Genomic DNA, 27,926 nt, shown 5'->3' with positions numbered 1-27,926 from the left:
ATGCAGAAGTCGGTGTGCACAGCATTTTAATGTTGGTGAAACAGTTAGATCTGCTTCCTTTTGTTTGTGTTTGATGTATTTATTACAGTGAACGATATACTGTGTGTCAAAATATTGAATATTATATTATATTGAAACGTCATGACGTGTATCGTCAAAGGTATGAGTAATATCGAGAAGTAGGGGGAGGTAAAAAAAAATTAAAAATCCACATGATCTACCACACACCAGATTATGTTTTTTTTATTATTTTTTATATTTCCTTTTGAGTTGAAAAGGTCATACCCACAGTGAGTATGTATGTCCAGACTTAAGTCAAATAAAACCATAGTCTTTTATCCAACTGCAATTTTTTTTTTTGTCTTTTCTCAAGTAAAAAAATATTGCATTGTCTAACGCAGAGGTCAACAAATGGCGAACGCAGTCCGTGTTGGAACCCACAGACAAATGCAGACCCGGACCTATAAACAAAACAGAGATTCCTAATTAAAACTTCATGTAGCTCTTCTATTTTTTTTATTTTTTTTTTGCCTGAGCAGCTATTCTTGTCTTTTTTTGTGGCGTTGTAGCCGACAATGAAACCCTCAAACCAATTGCCCCATGTGATATAGCTCAACCAATAGGGTTTGTGCATTACCTGAGGTAAACATTGTGACTCAGAGCAGAAAAACATAAAGGAGGGGATGACACAAGAAAGCGGAAAAAAGAAAAGAAAGGTTGCATTATGGAGAAAAAGTGAAAGCAACAGACGATGGAGCTGGAGAAAGAGACGGTGAGACAGAGCGGGGATGAAAAAGAACAAATGGCTCTCAGCGAGATAAGAAAAAGCAATGAATACACACAGGACAGACTCATTTCTGTTCCTACTCCCCACAGGTAGCACTAAACCACTCTGTATCATCTTTTCACAAACTGTGGCACTTAATAAAAGTACCGATGTGAAACAACATCATGAGACAAACATAAAGGTTTGACACAAACATACTCACCCAAATCTGAAACAAAATCTCAGACACTAAGCTGACTAAGCACGTCTACTGCCCAACATTTCCACGAGTGTTTCTTCTGTGTTTCATGGATTTAAAATAAGTTTTGTAAATGTACATTTCATTGTTCACATTATATACAATATCATGATTTATAAACAATAAAGTGTTGTAAATTGAAGTTTAAAATCATGGCTATAGAGCTCAGTTCTCATTAAACAAAGTAGTGATGGAATTATCTGAAACTGTTTAAGACGTGTTTATTATGTGTACAATGAGTTTAGACTGTTATGAGACATGTACAATTGTCACTTTTAATGTCATTCCTCTTAATTTGAACAGTATGGAAGCCCAAAAGAGTCAGAATTAAATAAATAAAAACAACATTTTGAAATAAATATTATTTTGATAAATAACAAAAATATATAATATGGCCATTAAATTGTTAAATAAGGTAATATTATGAAATAAGTTTTATTATTTAATATCTAATAATAATTATTTTATTATAATTAATTCATAATGATTATTTTAACAATGTCATACTTTTTAAAATACTTATTTATTTTCCAAGCTTTTATAGAATTAAAAACTTTTTTTTTACAGTCAATTTTTTTTTCATAATGTCCTTTTCCACAAGTGCCTTTTTATTTCATAACGTCGTTTTTCAGTAGAATTACTTCCACCATGAATCCTAGTCCAAGAATACTAATCGATCTTAAAGGTTCAAGCAGAAGTCCAGTCCACCAGCTTTGATTGACAAACCGAAATTATTCTGCTGAAAAACGACATTATGAAATAAAAAGGCCATTGTGGAAAAGGACATTATGAAATAAAAATTGACTTTGTAAAAAAAAACGTTTTTTTATTTTCTTAAATCTTGGAAAATAAATGAAACGTCATTATTTTAAAAAGTATGACATTGTTAAAATAATTATGAAATCAATAATTATAATAAAATAATAATTATTAGATATTTAAGGATAATAAAACATATTTCATCATGATATTACCCTATTTAACAATGTAATGGCCATATTATATATTTGTCTGTTATTTATCAAAATAGAAGTTACTTCAAAATGTTGTTTTTATTTATTTAATTATGACTCTTTTGGGCTTCCATAGAACAGCAGCTCTATTTTATGTTGTAAATGAGAGAACATTGTGCCTATAGTTATATTACGTGACAATATTGTCAAAAAAACTAATCAGGTGTTGATAACGTGTAGAAGTTCATATAAAAAAAGTCTTCTTAAATATAAACGACACAATATAAATACCATTGCCTAACCCTCAGGACTTTTTAAATGATAATACTAGATTCTTTAATTCGACCAAGAAACACTGTAATCCCTTACAAGCACATATTTGTAACCCATCATTATTTGGGGGGGAAAGCAAACTGATGGATGCTTGTAAGGCCTCGGAAAACCAGACAGCACTTTGAGTAAAATATGTGATAGTGTGTGTGTGTGTGTTTGTGTTTGTGTGTGTGGAAAGTCTGGAGCTCGATGACACACACGTAAACACGCAGAGTAATTAATTGGAGGGCGTCTGATTGCCAGGGTTGCTTACTGGTTCCAGAAGCCAGATCAGGGGTGTCACCTGCCAAATTGACTCCGCAATGGTTCTCGTATGACACGCGCCCACACAAACACAGGCACAAAACCATAAATGTGAAACTTTTAAAGAGGAAAATAAAAGGTAAAACATGTTATAAAAAGAGACATCCAAATCTAAAAATAAGAATGAAACAAAATGTGGAATAAATTGAGAGAAAAGTAGAAATATCTCCAAACACAAACACGCTCCCTAGTGAAGTGACACGGCTTCATTGCAGCTGTAAATTGAGCTTGTACGGTGTGTGTGTGTGTGTTTCATTTAAGCAGAGTGAATCTCTATTGGTTTTCATTAAGGGACCTGACCACACAGACGAGATGCTTAATCCAGACAGCGATGCTGCTCCGCTCTCACATCTCTTCGTCCCCTCCTTTACAAACTCACACTCAAACAAGCGTTAAAACTCTCCTGTCCACACACATACTCAGTCCAAACCACATTCTTATTTATTAAGCAGAGGTGACGGGTACTGAATAAGTGGTTTTCCTGGCACTGTGTGAGCATGCGCGTGTGTGCGTATGTTTTCCGGGAAATGTTTGTTTGGCTCGACACGTCTTAATACGCGCACATAGATGGGTGCACTGTATGCTGTATAATGTCTCCATATGAAATAATAGACATCTGTGTGTGTGTGAGTGAGTGTGTGTAAGGAGGAGAATTGGTCCCTGTGTTTATGAGTTGGGTTTAATTTCCAGGTCTCCTGTCCAGGGTAAAGAGATGTGACATATAGCTGTTCCAACCACTTATCTGTCACTGGGAATTAGGTACTAACACACACAGTGACAAAATCACCTCAAATAACCCCAACATACCCCCTTTCTAATACCACCTCCATTTAACACACACTGGCACACTATAACCAACACACATCTGACTCTTCCGACTGAAGGTGTGGGACTATACGCACAGATACAATATATATATATATATATATATACATACATACAGTAGATAGATACATCGACAAAAAATTTGAATATCATGAAAAAGTTTAATATTTTTGGTCACTCATTTCAGAAAGTGAAACCCACATATGATATAAGCTCATGACACAGAGTGAAATATTTCAAACCTTGATGATTATGGCTGACACATAATGAAAACCCAAAATTCAGTGTCACAGATAATTTGAATATTACATAAGATCAATTAAAAAAAGGATATTTTAAACAAAAATGTCAAAAATAATTTTTATGCACGCAATACTTGGTTGGGCCTCCTTTTGCATGAGTGACTGCAGCAATGCGGCGTGGCATGGAGGCGATCAACCTGTGGCATTTCTCAGGCGTAATGGAAGCCCAGGTTGCTTTGATAGCAGCCTTTAGGTCATCTGCATTGTTGGGTCTGGTGTCTCTCACCTTCCTCTTGACAATACCCAATAGATTCTATGGGGTTCAAGTCAGGCCAGTTTGCTGGCCACTCAAGAACAGTAACACCATGGTCATTGAACCAGGTACCTTTGGCAGTGTGGGTAGGTGCCAAGTCCTACTGGAAAATGAAATCAGCATCTCCATAAAGCTTGTCAGCAGAAGGAAGCATCAAGTGCTTTACAATGTCCTGGTAGATGGCTGTGTTGATTAGGGACTTCAGAAAACACAGTGGACTGACACCAGCAGATGATATGGCAGCCCAACCCATCACAGACTGTGGAAACTTCACACTGGACTTCAAGCAACGTAGATCCGTGGACTGTTCCTCCAGACTCTGGTACACCAAAATGTACTTTCATCTGAAAAAAAGGACTTTGGACCACTGAGCAACAGTCCAGTTCTTTTTCTCCACAGCCCAGATAAGACAATGCTGAAGTGGTCTCTTGTTCAGGAGTGGCTTGACACGAGGAATGCAACATTTGTACGTCCAAGATTTGTCTGTGCAGTTACTGGTTCAATAAACAGGAAGAGTTTCAAATTTTGATGTACTGTAGCTGGTTATGATTTACAGTCTACAGGACTGAATCATAACATACCCTAACGCTAGAACAAACATGGGCTCGTCTGTAAGCGGTCGCATTTACAGACCTTGGAGTTGCCGTTTATTTACCAATAAAGGGGAAGAGATTCGTCACCTTTTTAATAAGTGTTGTCTAGGCCGCTGGGAGTGAGGCCCAAGGCCAAGGCATGCTGACTTGATAATACTGTAACATGTTTTTCTGCAGTCAGTGGCTTCTCCTCGTCCTTCTCTCTCTTCTCTGTTTCAGGTGTCGTGAAGCTGATGATGGCAGTTCCTGATCTGTGGTTCATGGCTCAACTAGTCTGGGACATTCTGATGTTCTATCTCTCTATCCTGTTCTGTTGGTCCTGCTGTCCACTAACCCCAACCAGTCGAGGCAGATGGCTGCTACCTCTGAACCTGGTTCTGCTGGAGATTTCTTCCTGTTAAAAGGGAGTTGTTTCTTCCCACTGTCGCTAAATGCTTGTTCATGTGGATCTTGTTTTTTTCTTTATTATGAATTTTATATTTTGATAAGCACATTGAGATGAATTTGTTGTAAATCGCGCTATACAAAAAACGTTGAATTGAACTGAATTGAATTGTGCTTAGCGGCTCTTGATGTGCTGACTCCAGTCTAAGACCACTCCTTGTGAAGCTCCCCAAATTCTTGAATGTATTTTGCTGGTGCACCTTTTCCTACCACACTTTTCCCTTCCACTCAACTTTCTTTGAACATGCTTGGATACAGCACTCTGTGAACAACCAGCTTCTTTAGCAATGACCTTTTGTGGCTTACCCTTCTTGTGGAGGGTGTAAATGACTGTCTTCTGGACATCTGTCAAGTCAGTAGTCTTCCCCATGTATCAAAACTGAACTTTTTCACAATATGCAATTTTTTTGAGACACTGAACTTTGGGTTTTCATTCTCTGTAAGCCGTAATCATTAAAGTTTTGAGAAATAAAGGCTTGAAATATTTCACTCTATGTGTCATGAGCCTATAGCGATGTCCCACGTGACATCACTCCAAATGGAGCAGTCATTTTGACGGTCTAGAAACTGTTAAACTGCCTGTGATACTATAGCTCGTAGCAAAATACTCCTATCATGCCGGTCCTCCAAGACCTTGCTACTCTTTCCGACAGGGAAAGAAGCAACATCTTGACCATGCCCATAGTCCCGGGGGAAAATCTTTGGCTCCGCGCTGGCCTCCAGGCAGCAACGATGTGACGATGGAGCCCCCCTGCCTCTGTCTTCATTGGGAATCTCCGGCCCCATCTCCACCCGTGCGACGGAAGGCATTCCTGCAAACTGCTGCTCAGGGCCCACAGATCAGAAGGCCAAGACCGTCCGCTCCTCGGCCCGCCCCGGGCCTCAACATGGTTTGTCCGGCTTTTCTGGAAAGCCTTCGGCTTCAACTGCAGCTGCACCGGGCCGGCACAGCCAATCAGCGCACACAGTCTGGAAGAAGATGAAGCAGCTGGATGTTCCCGTTCCTCAGCTACACCAGTTCTGCTTTCATACTTGCACTTGGGAGCCCTCCATGCCCCAGTCTCCCCACTACAATGGCACGGTCCGTTGACGGCCAGAACAGTTGGAAATGTTCTACGTGAAGATCGGCTGTTGCCCACCTCCCTTCAGGTCACGTGACTGAGAGATCCCTATATCATGCAGTGTATGGGTTTTTGCTTCCTGAAATGAGTGACCAAAAATATTAAACTTTTTCATGATATTCTAATTTTATTTAGATGTACCTGTTTGTCTATAGCTGATTAAAAATACTGTCTTCAGCAGTTTTCATTTTCAAGAAAAATTTAGGGATCCAAAAACAGCTGTGTGGCTTTAGACTGTTGATATATTGACAGATTACAGCTTTATCATCACCTTATATGTAAAATGACTACTATAATCAAAAGAAGGTTGGGACTGTTTTAAATATGAATATGACTTTGGTGTTACATTTAGGAAAAATGGAGGCAACTGTTGCAAGACACGAAAAGTAACAATATGTGTTGTCCAATGGTTCATTTCTCATTCCCAACGTACAATAAATATGCCCCCCTGATACAGAGAACCGTCTGTGCACTGTGGAGTGTCCTCAAGTGTCCAGGAACCCAGTTGGGAAGTCTTTCCATCTCATTATTGCCTCTTCCATTGACCTCTTTGTTGCTTTCTAGCTCGCACAGGCAATCTTTTAGGAAGTGTGTAACAAACGCATGCTATAGAGTGTTAAGAAGTGTGTGGCATTGCAGATGGGATCCTGCTAACATCGTCTGATCTCTCTGTTCCATTATTCTGGTTCAGACTCTCGGCCTGTTCAAGTGGTCTTGCAGCACTTTTAAGCCAAGCCTCAATCCAATCATCTCAATCTGTTGTGAGCTCTGAGGAGCCATTATGTCACTCTTTCTCAAGATTGGCGTATTTTTTAACACACATCTGAATCTTTAAGGCATCAAATGGTCAATAAAAAAAGAACTAAAAAAATCTTGGTGGTATTATGGGGGGTGGAATGTTGATATTAAATAAATATATGGTGTGCTGTGTGTAGTCAATGAATTAAAAATAAAAATAGATAAATAAAAAGTAGTTTTTTTTTTTTTTCTTTTGCACACAAAATGATTCATTTGTTATTGCATTGTGAAGAGGTAGGAGCTACTTTAACTGAGTGGATACCTCTTCTCTTAAGAAATCCACAAGGTTCAAAAGCTTTCATCTCTAGGTTTAATCGAAGATGATGTTATTTTATTCATTCATTTATTCATTGATTTTTTTTTTTTGCTAAGTTGCAACAGTGAACTCCTCCATTCCTCTATGCTGTATTCTTTACTTTGTTTAAGTTCGAAATGAGTTTACAAGAATTTTATTTATTTGACTTTTTCTATTTTATTTTTTTGTACAGGCAAAACAACCCCTCCTCCACTGGCATGAACACCTTGATTTGGGTCAATTATAAATGTAATTGCGTAATTGGTAATTAAAAACAACTATGGCGTAATGTAAAAAAAACTGTTGCTGTCGTAATCATAATTAAATTGTTATTGAGTTTAGATAACTGACTTTGTAATTGTCATGAAAGTTTTATAAAAATTGTCAATTATAATTTAACACAAAACTAGGGAACTATGTTACAGTTACAACAATTATTAAAATATGTTTGATATCAAGCTTTTTTAGATTTTACCATTTAAAATACATATACTGTACATTCAGGGGTATACTGACAAAAAACGCCCACATCAAAAATATTAAAACCTATATTTTTAATTGATTAGGAAGCCTTACAAGGTAAACAATAGATAGGAAATAAATTAGATGACATTTGTTTTTAGTTTATTTTACAGCTGATTTAAGACATGAGTCAAACTAACTCATTATCATAAGAAATGTTAACAGAATTCTAACACAAGAGGATGGTTAACTTTTATTAGGTTATTTATTTCAGGCTCAGTAATTGTGATTATTTGTAATAGAACTTTTATAATTGTAATTTACTTTATGAGAATACAGAATGATTGTTAATTTAATTGTAAGTGGAAAAATAATGCTGGTCACTATAATCGTATTTGAACATGGATAATTGAAAATGGAATTGTAACTGACCCCAACCCTGATGAACACAACTATCCAATCAAGAATGTGTGAAGTTGTTCCAATTTCCACAAATTAAACCAATCCTTGTCATTTTGTTAACACTTGAATTTTTTTATTAATTTTTTTTTGCACTGCATGTAAAAGACAAGTGTTCATCTTACATAAATACAAGATCTTGGACAGTGACAACTTAGAGTGAGGGTAAAAACCTGGTTAAGAGCTCAGTATGTATCCTCCTTATTTACTGTCATTAAATAATGACTGAAAATATTCATACAATAATGTCAAGAAACAAGTTTGTAAATGTAAAAATTGTCATTTTCCTTTAGAATGATACAAACAAATCATTTGAAACATTTTTATTTTATTTTTTTTTCATGTAACTTTCAACACCTTTAGCCTGCAAGGTCCAGAGGAGAGTTTAAACAAACATTTTGCATTGAGGAAGGTTCTGTGTCAACTATCAAACACTTTACTCTGACATTTATACCTCCACTGTGCTATCAACTTTATTCAATTACTCTACAACAATTAATGAAGGCACTGATGGCAAATTGAATGCAAATAAAAATGATGGTGGTTTTAGCCTGGGGCGGGTGGGGCGTGCAAATGTGTGGAAACAGAGCAGTACCTCAGGAGCAGTAATGCTGCCTTCAAGGCAATCTGGAACTCTGGATTCTCTGACCTGATCTGAGACATTTTGGCGCGCTGCATCTGGAACGCTTTGAAGATGGAGATTAGGATTTTTTTTACTTGAAAATGCTAACTTCTGAGTTGAATTGAATTCAGCATCAGCCATACTGTTATTGGCCAAATGTGGACTTCCGGAAGAGGGCAAATTGCACCTTTAGGTGGCGCAGATCTAGTCAAAACTCTATATAGTGCCCCTTTAAGACAGATGTGATGTAGAAAATGTTTACTGTCTGATTCATGTTCAAGTATTTTAACTCACACCAAACAACTACTGTTTACCCGTTTCTCCTTTTTAATACTCGAACCTAGTGGCCCGGGGGCCACATGCGGCCCTCAGCCTAATTTTATGCATCCCCCAAAGTAAACGTACAAAAATACACAAAACAAAAGCAAAATATAGCAACATAAAAAATACAAAGATTTACAACATTGCAGGAACATACAGTAAACGACAAGAAAAACACAAAAAACACTCCAAAAACACACAAAACTACTACAAAAATGAACAAAATGACAACAGTAATACACAAAATGACTCCAAATAACACAAAGCGACAACAACAATACACAAAATTACTCCAAATAACACAAAACGACAACAAAAATACACAAAATGACTCAAAATATATCCAAAATTGCACAAAATGGCAAGAAAAGTACACAAAAAGAGAAGAAAAACACAAAAAATTACTCTGCGAACCCATAATACTAAAACAAGCAAAAAGACAACAAAAACAAACAAAAATTATGCCAAAAAATGCAAAATTACAACATAAATATACAATTTGATGTAACAAAAACATAGCTTTTACAGGGAAAATACACAAAAGGACAATAAAAATACAATCAAAACAAGAAAGACAATATAAATGAAAATTCCGATAATAACTTTGTTCTTCCCTGTGTTAATGCTCAAATAGTCATTATTCTAAATGCTGACATTAATGTTGATAATGTGGCCCTTTGATCAAACAAATACATTTTTGTGGCCCCCGCTGTGATAGAAGTGGCCCACCTCTGCTCTAACCGCATCTTTTTCTATGATATACAGTTACTTGTCATTTAATGTGGCGGGTGGAACATGAGGTGTCCATTCCAGTCACAAAAGTGACCAATTACATTAAGTCACCCTTTAAGCTCCACCCATTTAAAATGATTGGTCTAAAAGTAACTGTTACCAATGTTTTCCAATTTCTCAAGATGTGGTGTGATAGTGCTGGTCTGTGCAATTTATTTGTTTACTCTTTTCCCGTAGGGTGTGTGTATGTGTGTGTGTGTGTGTGTGTGTGTGTGTGTGTATTGTGGTCCATGTTGCTCTACTCCACTGCTTGTTTATATGCTTCGTACCACAGTTCCTTGGGGATTTATAAATATTGATTCTTACAAAGGATGGATAGATGCTTGATAGCCTGTCCAGCCCCTGGGAATACACACGTGAATCACACACACACACGCACACATGCACGCACACACGCACACACACAGAGAAAAAGAAACACTTTATATTACTGAGCACATGTGACCCATCACATAAATATAGACGATACATAAAGTGGACAGGATTGGCAAAGATGTTTAAAAACATGTCAGTGTCAATATCTATGAGAAAACCTCGTAATCACATCAAAAATATTGTAATTAGCTTTTCAAAATGCCTCCCTGTGTGATTTGCATTATGGCTCAATGTAGAATGTGAAACCATAACTATTGATTATCTTTACCGTTCTTCATTTTATTATTGTGCCAATGATGTTGTCAATTAAAATATGTATTTAAATAGTTGTTTGCAGGCAATTTCCTATATTTGTATTTGTGTACACTATTATAATCTGAGTTTAGCTGATCTAAATTCAATATTCTATTTTTTTTATTTATCTTTTTTTATGCAAGAAAAATGTTTTGGATTTAAAATAGGGATCTAGGACTAATTAAAAATATATTTTTTTAAGTCTATAGTCAACATTTTTTTTGTCTTTAATGTTGTATGCAAACAATATAGTGCATTATATGTGAATGGAGCAGCTGCTTAGGGCCACAGAGCCACTAGGGGCCCCAGATAGATGCAAGATAAAACACACACTAGCAGAGAATCTCGTCATCTCTATAAAATAATAAAACAACTTTATGTGATATTCATCTTGATTTATTTATTTGCACTACACATAGAGATGAGGTGGTATGGAGATGGGCTAATGAGTGCTATTGGTGGCAGTTACCAATCAGTAACAATAAAGTAACTTGAATTTTGATGTGGACAATCAATGTAAAATGTGTTTTTTAAGCTTTAAAGACACAAATGGCCCTAGTGCATGTAGTATGTAAACTATACAGATAACACACTGTTAGTTAGGCGGGATGGGAAAAATAATCGATGCATCGTCATTCAGACGATAATCAATGCATACATTTCCAATTATCGTTTATTTAAATGGTAAGTTAAACAAAATACTGTAGAAATAAATAAAATTGAACATATTGACATATTTTTAAAGCACTATATGGCAGTTGAGCTGATTTTGTTAATTCCATATAATAAATTGTATATATCATTTAGAACAGCCCTTTTTGTTTAGTGTGTGTTTAATGTATGAGTGTAGGAGGACCCACATGTGGTCCTTTTTTTTTTAAAAAACTCAAGATCCAAGGAACAAAAAACTAATGCAGACAAACTGAAGGCAACGAAGAACGTCATGGAATAGCAGCGAGAGCAAGACACGGTGAACAATTAAACAGCAAACATTCAGTGTCCAAGCACTCAGCTGAATAAGTGTATAACATGAGGCAGCAAATCACTCACAACGCAAACACACTGACATCGTCGTCAAAGCTAATTTTAAAAAAAAAAATATTTAACCCTAATTTAAAGAATCCAATTTGATTTTTTTTTTTTTTTTTAACCAAAAAAACAAGCAGATTGCTCTGTACTAGTTATTTGTAGTCGCTGTGATTTCATTGACCTGCAATACAAGCCTTTCAAGATTTGAATGATCTTAATGTTAATTAACATCTCATTTTTTGTTGTAAAGCAGTGGTTTTTCGACTGTGCCCCACTTTGATGAATAAAAATGTTTTATCTTGGTCTCTCACTTGCCCGTGTTGCTTCTTCCCTAAAACTAATGACTGTCTTTAACTTTGAATATTGCTTTTCTTTTTGTAATGTTGTGTAAATTTCCTTTTTACTTTCTCATTATTTCTGTTACTTTTAAGCTTTTTAAAAGCCTCCTGTAGACAGGTGTTGTAAATTTTTTTGGAAAAGGTAAAAATGGTGAATGATCTTGTCAAAACTCCTAAAATATATATCTAAAATATAACGTAAAATATGCAGTCACATATTCTTAATAACTAAGTTCCATATAGCTGATATCTGGAGTTTCTGAGAAACGTCGCGTTGTCCCGCCCTAAACCGCTCCACTTCCTCCCCCTGCCTCTGCCAATCTACCAGAAGCCACGCCTCTACTTTTCTGCATGCGCATCGCGGAACATAACAATATAGGGCGACCGTGGCTCAGGTGGTAGTGGCTCGTCTTCTGATCGAGAGGTTGGCCGTTCGATCCCAGTACCTGACTATGTGTCGAAGCGTCCTTGGGCAAGACACTGAACCCTAAGTTCCTCCCAGTGGTCGACTAGCGCATGGCAGTCCTGTCCCACTGGTGTGTGAATGTGGGAGTGATTGGGTGAATGAGCTGATATGGAAAATGCTTTGAGACTGCTTCAGTGTGGTGATAAAGCGCTATATAAAATCAAGTCCATTTATCATTTAACAAGACCGCATCGGGTCGCATTGATATATGTCTACGGGTCATCGTTATATTTTTGGTGATGGACATTCCTGAGGTAAGAGCCAAAATCATATTTACCTGTTTGCTGATGTGACACGCGTGTTTTTGTGCACAGTTCCGCATTGACTTTGATTGACAGTATCCACTACAGGAAGTCGAAGCCTATTGGCTGGGCGATCACTGCCGTTTTTTACATTTGTATAGGGGTCTATAGGACAAAGGCGGGACTTATATACATTAATGCAGTGGTTCCCAAACTTTTCACAGTCATGTACCCCTTCAGACAATTAACCTGAAGCCATGTACCCCCTACTTCTGCACACTTAAAAACATAATAATGTAATGTCATATACAGCCCTACAGTGAATTTTACCTATCCTGTTGAGGAAGAATATATAGTAATAATAATAATTAGAATATTTGCATTTCCTGAAGAAAATGCAAGTGAGGATGCAGGTGCTGGCCCGCATTGCACTGCATTAGCTTATCATTGGCATTGGCATTATCTAGCATTAGCATTAACAATAACCTAGCATCAACATTAGCACAGCAATAGACTAAGCCTAGCAATAGAATTAGCCTAATATTAATAATGACTTAGCATTTGCTTTAACCCAGCATTAGCCTAGCAGTAACATTAGCCAAACATTAACATTAACCTAGCATTAGCAATAACCTAGCATTAGCATTCACCTAGCAATAGCATTAACTGCTCTATATTTTATTTTCCAATGCTGTCATTGTTTTCAATTTTCATTCACGTACCCCCCATGACAATTGACCCCACTTTGGAAACCAAGGCATTAATGTATATAAATGACCACTGGCAGTAGACCATACTAAAAGACTAGTTAGGTATTTTTTTTGTATTTCAAAAGAATTTCTCAGAAACTCCGGAGATCAGCTTTAAGTGCATCTGAAAATATGTTTTTCTATTTTTGTTTAGTGGCCGTTTCATCCGACCTGGCTCAAACAAAGCACGTAATTAACGTCATAATTATTGTGGGGAAGTTTGATACCTTGTAATCACCGTGAGGAGATTAACACCCGTAGCCTCGGGACACACACACACACACAAAAACACACCAACACACACGCAGACAGATAGACACACAAGAAATGTGGCGTACATTTTGATGACCACCACATTTACAAAGAGCTAAATAAAGGCAACCATACACACTTGCGCGCACACATACACACAGAGAAAAGACCGTGTGCATGTGCACCAGCCAGCCTGTTTAATATCATTTACATAATGAGGGAGCAGGCACAGTAATAGCTTTTCCTTTCTCTTATTATCATAATTTCACCCTGGGCACCAAATGACAGGAAGTCAGTGAGTGGAAGACGAGACGCAGACACAAGTGTCTTGTCCTTGTTACCCTAAAACAACTCTTCCTCAAAGTCAAGCCTGACTGCCATACAGTATCTTCCATCCTCCCTTCCATCCGTCTTAATCCATTTGTTTCCAATGATCACAACAATTGATCAATGTTTGCCCTATGCATTAAAAAAAAAAGCTCACAATAACTTCCATCAACTGTCATTGGCGTTATTGAAGTAATGGAATGACTTCCGTCTGTGTTCAAACACGGCCTTTATCATTTGCTTTGAGTGTAATGGAAACAAACTAAAACTAATGTGTTTTGATGACAATAATCAATTAATTTGTGAATTAAAGAGACAATATATGAAATAATTTATGAGTTTGTTGAAACAAATGATTATAAGACATACCAATACTGTGAGCAGATGCCATTTAAGACAACTAAAGGTTTACTTGGGTCATATTTACGTTCAAATATAGTTTACATGATTTTAAAGTAAATTTCCTTACACATATTATAAACAGAGCAGGGAATAGCCTTGCACTGCACAGAAAATGCAAGTAATAATAGGATTCACATCTAACACCAACATTACAAATAAAACAAGACGACATCAACATCCCCCACCAGGTTGGATGTCGTTATAACTCACAATCTTTTCCTAAATGTCCGAAATCTAAGAACTTTGATGTATACATAAGAAAGCATTATTACATCAGAATATAACAATACTAATTATCCTAAACAGTTTCTAAGAAAAGCTGTCCCCTTTGAAGATACCTCGACAGAGCAAAAAATACGGAACAAGGGCAATAACTCCGGAAAAAAAATATTTGCACACTTCTTATTTTCGTACTCCATCAAGGTATTGGTACCTTGAAGTCACACACCAAATTTGGTTATCCTATCTTAAACAATTGCTAAGAAAAGCTGTCTCCTGTGAAGATACCTCAAACAGAGTCCAAAAAACAAAACAAGGGCAATAACTCAAGAAAAAATAATTACACATTTCTCATTTTTTAACTCAATCAAGGTATTGATACCTTGAGGCCACACAACGAATTTGGTTTTCCTATCTTAAATGATTTTTAAGAAAAGCTGTCCCCTTTGAAAATACCTGGAACGTAGTAAAGAAAAATGAAACAAGGGCAAAAACTCCGGAAAACATATTTGTGCACTTCTCATTTTCAAACTCCATCAAGGTATTGATACCTTGAAGCCACACACCCAATTTGGTTATCCTATCTTAAACGATTTCTGAGAAAAGCTGTCCCCTTTAACTTAGATGGACGGACGGACAGAGCTCAAACCTATATCCCCCTTCCACACTTTGTGACGGGGGACGATAAAGCGACCAATAGCATATACTCAAAAAATGCACAATGGTGGTATTTTTCTGGTAAAATATTCACCACAAATCAACACACACCTTTATCTAAAATCCCAGGTGAGATTTATTTAAAAAAATGAATAAATAAAATATCAGCTTGTCTAATAAAACACCCACTGATCAGCAGGAGAAAGGAGGGGTGATATTCATGTGAAATTTAAAGAGTAAAAGACATATCAGACTGCAGTGTCTGCACAAGAGCATTGATTTTTGTCATTGAGAAAATGAAAAAGACCAGGTCTCCTCCATGAAAGAGGGATCAAGTGTTGGAAAATAAAAGAGACTGGGTGAGGTTACAGTATGAGTGGAGGAGGGACGCTCTGCTATCTTATTTGCTACTTTTCTCTTCCCTTGCTGTATTTCTTCTTTTCGGTCTGTCCCCTCATTTTCTCTCTTTATACTTCTTACTGCATGTGGCGTTTCTTTGGTGAGGCCTTATCCATCACAGCCTGTGACTTTCCTTCTCACTCACTCCTTCCTTACTGCTTAGCTCTATTACTCTTTCTTTCCCTTTACTTACTCACACAGCCCCTCCTCTCTGTTCATCCTTCTCCTCCTCTTTCCCTCCTCTGTATCGACAGACGAGGTATGCATTTTGCTAAAACATTGGTTGATGAATCATTGATGCTGGTGTTGAGGTTTCAATGGCGCGGGGGCAGCCGGATGTAAATAAGTGAGGCCGAGGCATGGGGGGTATAGCTGACTGATATTTAGCCGTCTGTTTGAAACATTGATGAGATATGTTAGCAAGTGTGTGTGTGTGTGTGTGTCGGCAGGACAATGAGGGCTATTTAAGAAGGCCAGATATGACAGTTGTTTACAATATGGGGTAGATATCAAGGAACTGAAGAAGGAAGGCAGGGCCAGAGGCTGAAGTCAATGACAGGCTGGAGGAAAAAGATACACAGTGAGCTGGAATATCTTCAAGTATAACTATACACCTCTGAACAGGGTAGGCAGGTGTCTAGGGCTAAGCAATTTTGCCTATATTAAAAAAAAAAAAAAAAAAAACCTCATTTTTTAAAGAAAAATTCAAGTTTCAATTTTATTTTCAATGCACTTAAAAATGACTGCAGACATCAGATATATTGTCAAAAGTGCAACTTTATTGCTGTGATTGTCCTTTTAGAGTTAAAATGCATAGAACAATCCCAAAAGTAAATGAGGGTCTGTCACTCAACTATTTCAAGCTTTAACCCAGGTTTTAGCAAAAGTGCAACAGCGACTTTACAGTAGCTTCAATTTACTGATTAAGAAATCAGATTATAACATACAGTATAACAATACAATTAAAAAAAAAAGACAACTCTTCTCTTAGCATCGCAGCATAGTGCGAATAAAAAAATTAAACATGTCTGTGGCACACATATAACCTATATAGTCAAAGGGTAAACAAATGTAAACAAAGAGGGGGCTGGCTCACATCGCGCTATGGTATCCCACAAAGACGGAATGCAAAAAAGTCCGAAAAAACTGTGGTGGGAAAAAAAAAATATATATATATATATATTATAATTTTTTTAAACTCGAATTTGCAAAATAAAAATCTTTTTTTATATTTATAAATTTGATAAATCAATTAAACCGATTTTTTTGCCCAGGCCAAACTTAAACCCTGGCTGTCTTGATGACATTTGCCCAAATTAAGGATGCGAATTTTATTGCATCTTGAATAAAAAAAAAAAAAACAGCTGCTCCCCTCAATAATTTCTATTCAATAAAATCATATTGTAGGCCTCATAGATGAATGAATTGATTTTGTATGTTTTTTTCTATACCTTCTTCCCAGATTTTTTAATTGAACAGCTCCGAGGACAGTAGGACTATTTCAATGTGGTTTATTCCAGTTACATACACACGTGACATACACACACAGGAGGACCAGAAGAAGCCGTCGCTTTATCTCTGTGTGTCTCTCTGTTCTTTGTGTCACTCTGTCTCAGTCTCGGTTCAAAAGCCAAAAAAACCAAGCACAGTTATCTTCATGGCTGAGCCCTCCTTTGTACCCAGAGGAGACGTGATTTATCTGTATACTGCATCACAGGGCAGTCTAGCTCTGCTCCATTCATGTGAAAACAGCACAACTTGTGCGAGTGCTCAAACCAAAGCAACAGAGCGTCAGGGCCTACAAGACGGACATTGAAAAATCCAGAGATAAAATAAATCTCTCAATTATTTACTCCAAAAAAAGAAAAAGGTCAAAATTCTGCTTGAAAGTTTGTTTTCATCACCTCCACCGTAAACGCTGGTGCTTAGAAGTGTTTTTTCTTGGTTCTGATGTAACGGGGAATACTGGGAACAAACGAGAACAAGAATGGGTTACCACACAGTAAATCACTGTTCTCCTTGTCCGGTGAAAAACACAAAGAAATCATGGTAAGAATGAAGTAAAAACACTTCTATGCATCCATTTACAGGACTCCACATCCCACAATGCAATGCCAGAAAATTTCACCAAACGCGTTTAGGGTGGAGCCCAAAACAAACGTTTATGAGGCAATTTTGGCCTTTCTCCTTTATTTTTGAGGTAAACAATATTCGATTCACTGATCTATGAGGCATACACTATGGTTTTATCTCAGGGGGTAAAAGCTTTAAATAACAGCTACATTTTGTTGCATAGTTTTTTTCAGTGCAATGCCAATAAAACCTCTATATTTGGCGATCAAATTAAGTATATGGGAAAATCAAAATTTTCATAGAAAAACTGAAAACATTATCCTCAAGATTATACTAAATCATTTTACTCACTACATGCTATTTGGCTGCCACCCTATGCACCCGTAATCGTGCGTTTAGTAGCGCAGCAGTCAGAAAGTGTAAAAGTCGGCAGTATTCATTAAACAATATGAAATAGTCAATAATAAAGGACAAATATACAAAAGTATTGATTAAGAAAAATGTAAATCCCCAATCGCTCTGACAAGTCTAACATTTTAAAACTAAGATCAAGAACACACATGCACACACGCGCACGCACACACACGGCTATCATTGCCAATCACTGTTCCACACGTTCACTTAAAGCACTTTTCAGGCCTCTTAGTGCCTCCCTCCCTGAGTTGAGAAGCATTAATACAGTCATTTAGTCCACTAATACATCAGTGTGGTCAGTGCTGTTACATTATGCATCAGTCCAGGTCAGTGCACAGTGAACTGTGCCGGTCTTGACTCTAACCACACATTGTAAAGACATTATCCTTTTTCCCACAGAAAACAACACTGACACAGTGATGAGTGATTTAAGAAGATGTAAGACATGTGCTACCTCACTCACACACACACACACACACACACACACACACACACACACACACACACACACACACACACACTTCTAAACTAATCTTTGAGATAACAATAATAATAATAATAATAATAATAATAATAATAATGATAATAATAATAACAATTACAAGAATAATAATAATATTAATGCATTGTATTTATAGCGCTTTATCATAGACACTCAAAGCGTTTTACAGAATTAAGGCATCATTCTGGCCCCTCTGACCACCACCAACACTCACTCACGCACTACATTCATACTATGCAATGGCCACGGTTACATGATGTTTTTTTTTTTAATTTGGAATTCGTTATTCCAAATTAAATCATTCGGAATTAAAGTGTTCTGCTTCGTGTTGACATGGAAAACCCGCTTAAGGTCTGGGGGTTGGGAAGGCTCTGATTGGACAGTGGGAGAACGTGACCTATCACGTCTATCGGGAAAAACACACAACAAACCTTTCATTGTCGGCTATAACACAGAAGACCACACATGAGAACTATTTTCACCTTTATTTTGATTGTAGTTTTGAAGCAACAGCTCCACAATAACACAAGGTTTCAGTTTGGACTGCGTAGCGCAAGGGAGATAGGAACTAATCACCGTTAAATAAAGCCCAGTAAAACTAGGGAAAACATTCACCAGGAATAAATATTTGTTCCCTGGTAAAGATATTAGCTCTAACAACTGGTAAAATGATAAACTGGTGCAATTACAGCCTGCAAATGCAGTACGAGGACGCATTTACTTCGCCTCTGGGTCCTAGCGCCAGCCATTCGATGAAGCCTGTTCCATTTACCGCGTTTACCGAGGTCCGTGCGTGTTTAATAATTCTGTGGGCGTCCATGTTTGTGCTTCCGTCCATCCGCTCTTTGCATTATATCCATGTATTCTAAGGCTCTTATTATTAAATAGTCTCGCTGGAGTCCTTGCGGCCATCCTGGATTATGTTGTTATCTCGGTAAATCGCTCATGCTCAGAACAACCGGCATTAACATAAAGGGGAATTAAGTGTTTACAAGAAAGATGAATTATCTAAATCGGAATTAAAATCGGAAAAAACCTGCCACCTAATTCGAATTTAAGTTTCATTCGAAATTAAACTAGCTATAGGAATTAAGTGTTTATAAGGTCAGTTTAAAGAGGAATTAACTTTTATTCTGCTTTAAAGAGGAATTAAAACTTCCATGTAAATGTGGTCACTGTGGGTGAAGTGTCTTGCCCAAGGACACAATGGCAAATACCACTGGAGCGACTGTCCCCCACTCTGGCACCTTCTCAGTGGTCTCCAATCCAAATACTAACCACACAAGGTGTGTAAGTGTGTATATATAAATAAATATTTGCAAAAGTACTTTTTTACCAGTAATTTTATCTGTAATTGACAACAATTAAACATTGTAACAGTAACTGTATTTGAGTAAAATATACAGTACTCTTTGCACTTCTGACATTTAAAGCCCATCACCCAAAAAAACTTTTCTGAATGATTTAGCAAACTACATAAAAAAAAAATTGTACATATTTGTTGAGTTTTTGTCAAAAAAGACAAACCACATTCATTGGCCTATACTTCCTCTCTGTTCTGCTAATTTCGAGATAGAGATTGAAAAGGTAAATACATGATGAAAAGGAGCTAATGAAGAAGTCATCTCTCTGACACTGGCTTGGAAAGATCTGCCTTCAAGAACATGGATGTTAGTTATTGGATGTAAATGGAAATCAGATAAACTACTGCATTTATTGTTTATTAGTGAGAATCTAGATTTTTCTTAAAAACTAAAAATAACCTCTATCAGTTAAAATTGAAAACAAAACTGAGCATATAAAGAAGTTGCCAGAATACTTAAGACTTAACTTTGCATCTGTTTTTAAAGATCTATATCATCTGCTGTCCCATTGCAATCACTGCTGGCTTTGAGGTCTGTGTGTAAAAAAAACAGACAGGAAAACCCACATGACTTTTAACCACACAATAAAACCCCATTATCTTCTAACCACAAAAAAACAACACCTTAAGGTTTGAAAACCAAACTCTCTGAAGCCCCTTAGTGATTCACCGCAGGGCTGGAGCACTTTAGCCTGGTCTTTTACGCTTAACCACACTTTCTACAGCGCATTATATACTTACCACAGTTTGCCTCTCTCTTTGTCTGCCAGTGTATTGGTGTGTGTTTGCATCAGATGATCTATCTGTGTGTTGTTGAATATGTTGCCTAAGTGTGATTGTGTCTTAATGTTTCCTGTCTGCGCAAATGTAATCTGACACTTTAATGAAAGGAAGAGAAATAAGAGAGTGAAACAGATAAAAGCACAAGAGAGAGGTGATATCGAGCGACGTGGGGGGGTGGATGGTGGTGGAGGATATGTACAGTATATAAACCCCAGAGTCACACCAAAAACACAGACTGAGTGCAATGACAGACCAAAAAGCACAACACTCATGAAGTAAAGAAGGGAAAAAGTGATTAAAGAGTTCTTTAAGAATTCATTTCATTTTGAATTAGATACAAGTTCAAAATACGCAGAGTAACAAGCAGGACACAAAGAGGGACGAGTAAAAAAACAAGTTAACAGTGAGATTCAAAGAGAAACTGCGGCGAGGCGGCAGCAGTACATCTTGATCAACAGATGACTGATCATATCAGCACTGGCCATCTTTCACCGGCCGCCGTTTGACGACACAATATGACCCCCTGTACACACACACACACGTAGTCCAACACGCACGCACATCCATTTCCCCCGACGTACCCCGAGGCGGGAGCATCAATAATGAATGGCCTGGCCAGGGGCCTCCACTCACTCACACACACACACACACACACACACACACACACAAACAACAGCTCACATTCATTCGTTCACACAAAAGCAGGAAAGCATGTGCACAAATACACCCACACGTGTGACAATCTTTCACTTGTTCATGCATTCATTTGAAAGTGTGCCACACACACACACACGCACACACACACAGCTAAATGAACTGATGATGCAACATTTATAAAAGGTCCTCGTTTATTGTTGAGAAATTAAACCCAAATCAAGAAACAAGCTGTCAGATACAATGTGCTACACTGTAATTTGCTGTATTTCGTAGCTAAGTTGTGTGATGTAAAAAAAAGCCTTTACAACTGCAATTAAGTTGCTTAAAATGCTAAATAATCTCACGATCAAGCCTAATGGTGGGGACGGCCATGCCTATTAACTATTCACTGCTGGTCTCCATCACAGACCCTCCAGTACTGGATCTGACTCCTCTGACCAAAGCCAGTAATCCCTTAGTTCTGAGCCCTGCCCCCTATTGGTGTGACACAGTACTACGATGTAGCCATTAGAAAAACTAAATATGTCACACATTCATTAAAGTATATCAGACTGACTGTGTTATGTGAGCATGTGTAGTACATGTGTAATCAAACATGTATATTGGAGATATCAAAAGAGAAGTCAATGGGCACGTGTCAACTGCCTGCTCACTCAGTGTGTGCTACTGAGTGACGTCACGGAGGAAGCACAGCTCGTCTCTGCCTCCCATCACTTTTTTCTTGGATTTGAACAGGAAATGCATAAATTCAGCTTTTTGACTAAAAAAATGTTTACCCATCTGTGTGAGATTGTTCTCCGAGTACTTGTGTGGGGTTTGTAGGTGTTCCATGTCCAGGATGTACCTGGGATGCAGAGACTTGGGCTGCGTCCTAAAAGTCCCTCCTATCTCCTTTCCTATCCACTTTTCCTGGAAACCGTATTAGTATTTTCCCGTAAATATCCCGTATTTTAATGTAATAATAATTAAAAGATGCCTTAGTAAACTGAACGCCGTCACTAGCCTCGTGAGAACTGCCACCTGAAATGGGCTGAGTGGCAGTTCTCGCAAGGTTAGTGCTGACATCGGCAACAAACCCGGAAACAACTCAGAAGAGAGATAGATGAATGAAAATGTTCTGGCAAAAAAACAAAGAACTTGTGTAAATACATTGGAAAATGGGACAGACAGTTTAGCTTCCTAAAAAGCAGCAGGATGGAACACAGTTACACGTTCTGTAATATTAGTAACTGAGATTTTAGCATCTCCCACAGCGGAAGGAACGATGTAAGTCACCATGAAAAATCAGCCAATCACAAGCGCCACAAATATACACTTCTTTCAAAAAGTGTTAAAGGATGTAAAGTCTGCAACAAATGTGTCTAATAAGTCATTAGTGAATACCAGAGAACCACATGAGTGAGCATGAGAAATTAAAAGAAATCATGTAATGAAAATAAATCATACATGTTCAACTTAAAGACAAGCTACGTCAAATTAACAATAAAAATGCAATGTATTGACTTGTTTATGAACTGTAATAATATATAAACACATGTGCTTCATATACACATTTATGTTTTTATTTAGGCTGCATTATAATTTAGGAATTAGGACCGGGCTATGTATCGAGATTCAAGATGTATCGAGTTTTCTATTTTGGCGATAAATAAAACTACAATATTGCATATATCAATATATATACCGTATGTTATATCTTATTTTATATCAAAATACTAGTTTTAGGAATCACTGCTCGTAACGGGCGCCTGAAAATTTTCCTAATTTTCAAATCAAAACTTGACACGTTTGGCTGAGAAACAGTTGAATCAAAGCTATAATAGTAGAAAAAAAAAAATCCTGGAAGCAGAACAACAACTGTTAGCGAGAACATTTTAATGTTACGTGTACATTAAGCATTGTATCTATGATGTAAATAAAAGTTTTAATGCACATCTTTTCTTTTCTAAATAAATGCTATTGTATGCAACACCAGTTCCCAGTCAAATATATTCCAAAAACAAATAAGACTATCGTACGTAGACATGTTTTAAAAAATGTTATTAAAAAAAAAACAATCAATGATTTCAGCAGAAAACTTCTTGCTCACCACAACAGCCCACAATCAAATATGACGTTTTTGAAAGTGTGCGACACACACACATTTGGGGAAAAATGAATTACAATTAACAACGTTACGTAATCTGGATAGAAAAATTATGTAACTGTAAACCTTTACAGTATCTTTAAGAACATGTAATTGTATTACTAGTATTTTTTATTAAATGGAGATTACTTTGTGGGATTATATTTTAAAAACAAGCAGAATATACACCGTGCAGCAGATACACAGTGCACGCACACGCATTGCGACAATTCACCATGCATTAACACACTAGGAACAAACTACATTTGATGATTTAAAATCACATATGTCCATATTTTGTAAACTAGGTCTTAAATTATATATTGTCATGTCTTAAATTATGTATATTCATTTACCACTTCATTTTTCACGCCCGTTTGTATTTAATTACTTGCTAAACTAACTAAAACTGGAGGGAAAAAAAGGGTAAAATCTGAAAAACAAGACAAATTACATTTCAAGAAGTATAATAACCCTGACGCACGCTCACTCACTCTATTGTATATACCAGAATTTCTCAAAGGGTACGCAATGAGACTTCAGGGGGTACTTAAGAGAGAGAGAGAAGGAAAATTAACAAATGAAAGCATTAAAAATATGGCGTTTTATGTTTTTTTTTAGTTCAAAATGATAATACTATTAGATATTACCAGCATTTCACAAAACAATAACAACAACAAATAAAAGAAAAATATACTGAATAATAAAAAGAACAGACAACCAACAACAAAATCTGAAAAATGACACCAAAAACACACACAAAGAGATTAAAATACTTATTGTTACCAGCAACACACAAAACGACAACAAAGACACATTGCTACAAATTACACAAACATAACAGAGAAACATTCAAAATGACATCAGAAACAGACTGAGATGGAATAATTTAAATAATACCAACCACACACAAAAACAAAATACACAAAATGAAACCAGAAACACACACATTGACACAGAAAACCCACACAATGATGATAGAAATTATACTGATTAGAACACTAACTGAAAAAACAAGGATCATTCACCTGGTCACACATTAGGAGGAAGATGACCATAAATAATAAAAACTATAGAAATAAATGAGGCACTAAATACTGTTTCTTTCCACTTATTTACAAAATTAGATTATTTAAAATGTTTATCACTCATTCATTCCATAAATATGATCAATAGTTGTTTTTTCATAGTATTCTGAGCAAAATGTGGTAGTTGGACATTAGAGGGACTTGGATTCAGAAATGAGAGAAAGGGGTACTTGAGCCAAAAAAGTTTGAGAACCACTGGTATATACTACTACTATATACTATATTTGTTCTTGCTTGTTTATGGGTTCAATGACAATAAATGTGGTTAGTTTAAAAGCAGTTCTGTATGTGCAATTGTTCTTAATTATTTGTTCAAAGCTACACAAAACCTGTTTTTGGTGTAATGTATATCTATTTTGGAGTTGTAGCCCCCCCTGGAGAAAAATGCACCAGCCGCCACTGTTGCTAACCTGTCTGTATTTCTACTTAGTGCTAAAACAGAGTGACGTAACTAGTATCGGGGGGATTGGACTGTCGTTACTGAAGTTAGTCCGCAAAAAAAATAATCACCCAGTTTATATCACAACATCTGTACGCCACTACATTATAAAGCCCCCCCCCCCCCCCCCCCCCTTCACCTCACAATGATTGGACAGTACTACGCTCTGATTGGTTGGGCGACTTTTTTTTTACGTAGCCTCAGATTGCACCACAAGTTTAAGAAAAAATATCCCAAGTTGTTATATTGTGCAGTGTAATATTTATTTTATTATTTTTTTCAATTAATTATTTTTAATTATGTAATTATTAATGTTGATTTAGTTTTGGACTATTTTTTATCATATTTGATATATTTTAGGGCAGGCACTGTGTATGCATGACCTGAGGCTACTGAGGCACTTGAAAGTGGTCGTCATAGAAACCAACTGAAACTATAAATTTCTGTGCTCCATAGAACCTGCATTAACAAACCAACTTTTAACTGAATAGCAGCAAGACATCAACCTCTAGCATAGAGTTCAATCTTTCTTCAGTTTTCCAGCTTTTAAAGAGAAGAAAATCACCCTTATATTGTTCATCAGACGCTGATATTTAAAATTAGTGTTTTTTTTTTAAAGTATCAGCAGCAAAACTTTAAAAAAGTTTCCAGTCAACTCACAGTAAGTGTTTTTAAAGTGAAATAATGTTTCCAAACTTAATGTGACAGTGACCTGATTTTTAAGGTTTCTACATAATTATTATAAGTGCTATCAAATATACATAATCTAATTATTAATTAAATTATCAATACAGAGAAATGCAATGTAACAGTGATATGAATGAGATGTCTTTCATCTCTGCTGTGGTTAGCATGTCATGTGGTAAAATGTTAGCAATTGTTTGACTTTATTTTATTTAAAACAGGGACAATAAATATTAATGAACATATACATGTAAATATGAGATTATAGCCAATGGCTAATTTCCATCATTAGTCATTTCGGCAGGTTATTGGGAGTACCTTTTTTAAGAATATAAAGTGTGCCTTGCCTTGCACGTAGCCTGAATACCTAAAAGGTAAATAAAGACGTAAATAGCAAAAATACTAATAAAAAATTAATTTATATCCAATAATTTCAGAGCTTGTTTATAAACTGTATCAATTGGCTTTAGTGTCGTCTTACAGGCCGATGCCAAACTTGTTACGCAATAGAACATGAGTGTGACATGATCATAGTATCAAGTATCAAAACACAATTTTGCTGACTCAAGCGTTAGGTTGTTTCTAAAAAACCTAAAGTTGGACAAGGTAAACTTAATTCTAGCAGTGATCAATGCTATTATTGAACTTTGGTTAGTTTTGTTGTTTCATTGCCTTAGATCACAGTTAATGTGTATTAATGTTTCTATTTGTATCAGAATAAGTGTATTAATAAAAAATAACTTTACTCTTTGTTACTAATACATGTTGCTGATCTGCTCACTGAACCTCTTTCCTCTCAGATTATGGAGTATATTTCATGCCTTAATGATGAGTGGATGCAGGCCACAGAACAACAGAACTTTGCTCAGCTGGTAAGAACCTGGACAAGACCCCTAATTTTCTACTTAATAATTAATGTTGATGTGATATCAATGGTTCCAAAAACATGGATGTCCTTCTGCTTTTCAGGAACAGTTTCTTTTTCACTGGCCTGAAGACCTCGGATACGGGGATCAACAGGATGGAAGCCAGTACGGGGCTGAACAGAAAGGGGGCCAACAACATCAGGCTGTTGTTTTGTATGGCGCCCCAGACATTGAGGAAATCAGAAGCTTCACCACCTTGTTGAATGCCAAGGACTGGCCCTTAGAAAATCCTGGTCCCTCAACCATCCCCCCCATTCCTAATGTGGCCCCACAATGGACTGACCTCCAAACCTTCACCCCCCCGGCTAATGATGGGCATGCAATGACAGTAAGATCTTTGTTTTAAACACGTCTTCATGTATTTCTGTAGATCTTTGTAATAACACCATGACAGGGTGTCTAACATTTACGTGTTTTTGTGTCTCCAGTATGATGGAATCCCAGTGTACACCCTAGAGTGTAATACAGCCTCCATTTTTGGAGAAGAGTAAGTAAATCCAACAAACAGACGAGATCAAATACAGACGTTACTTCCAATGTGACATTATTTCTGATCCAGTGTGTGTTCATCTTTGTAGGAATGGGAAAAACTATGTGCCCCCAGTGCAGACAGTGTCCCCAGTGAAGCCCCCAGTGTCACAGTGAGTTGTTTTAATCCTACGTGTCTTTCTTGTGTCTGACTCTGGATCGTGCTCTTACACTGCGTATTTATGTTTTGTTCGTTCAGAAAGGTGAAGAAGCCTCAGGAGAAGAAGGTGGCACAGGGACCATATGTCAAAAAGCCCCTCAACGCCTTCATGCTCTTCCTGAAGGAGAACAGGAAGTCTGCAGAGGAGGAGCTGGGTGTGAGGACGAGCGCTGCAGTTAATAAACTCCTCGGTCAACGGGTAAGTTAGTTTGTTCCTCCATGAATGATCTGTGATCTTTAAACTCTCGTCGTCAGTGTGTGTGACTGACACTTTTCCTGTTGTCCATCCACAGTGGAAATCATTGTCCGCCATGGAAAAAAAGAAGTTCACTGCTGGGGCCAAACTGGGTTCTTTACTCCACTCTGCTGAGAACCCTGACTGGTCCAACAAACTCAATTATGTAAGTGTACTCTGCAGACATGTTGATACATCAACCTTAAAGGTGATGGTGAAAGTGTTTTATCAGCTGACTCAAAGTTCAATGTTTTTGGTTTTAGGGAAAAAAGAGGAGACGAATCCGAACCAAACCATGA

At 36.9% G+C, this 27,926-nt stretch overlaps 1 protein-coding gene across 1 annotated transcript; it reads left to right on the top strand.

Moving 5' to 3' along the window:
- The first annotated feature begins 751 nt into the window (after positions 1–751).
- LOC114473718 (uncharacterized) lies at positions 752–27,926 on the top strand. The gene is made up of 9 exons (XM_028463487.1): positions 752–772; positions 5,717–6,112; positions 26,579–26,650; positions 26,748–27,032; positions 27,133–27,191; positions 27,283–27,345; positions 27,432–27,591; positions 27,686–27,793; positions 27,891–27,926. Exons 1-9 carry the CDS (start codon positions 752–754, stop codon positions 27,924–27,926), a joined length of 1,200 nt encoding a protein of 399 aa, XP_028319288.1.

This window comes from Gouania willdenowi, chromosome 12, assembly GCF_900634775.1.
Source record: "Gouania willdenowi chromosome 12, fGouWil2.1, whole genome shotgun sequence".
NCBI classification, from domain to species: Eukaryota; Metazoa; Chordata; class Actinopteri; order Blenniiformes; family Gobiesocidae; genus Gouania; species Gouania willdenowi.
Note: the sequence above shows the minus strand (reverse complement) of the source record. Positions and strands in the feature narration are given on the sequence as shown.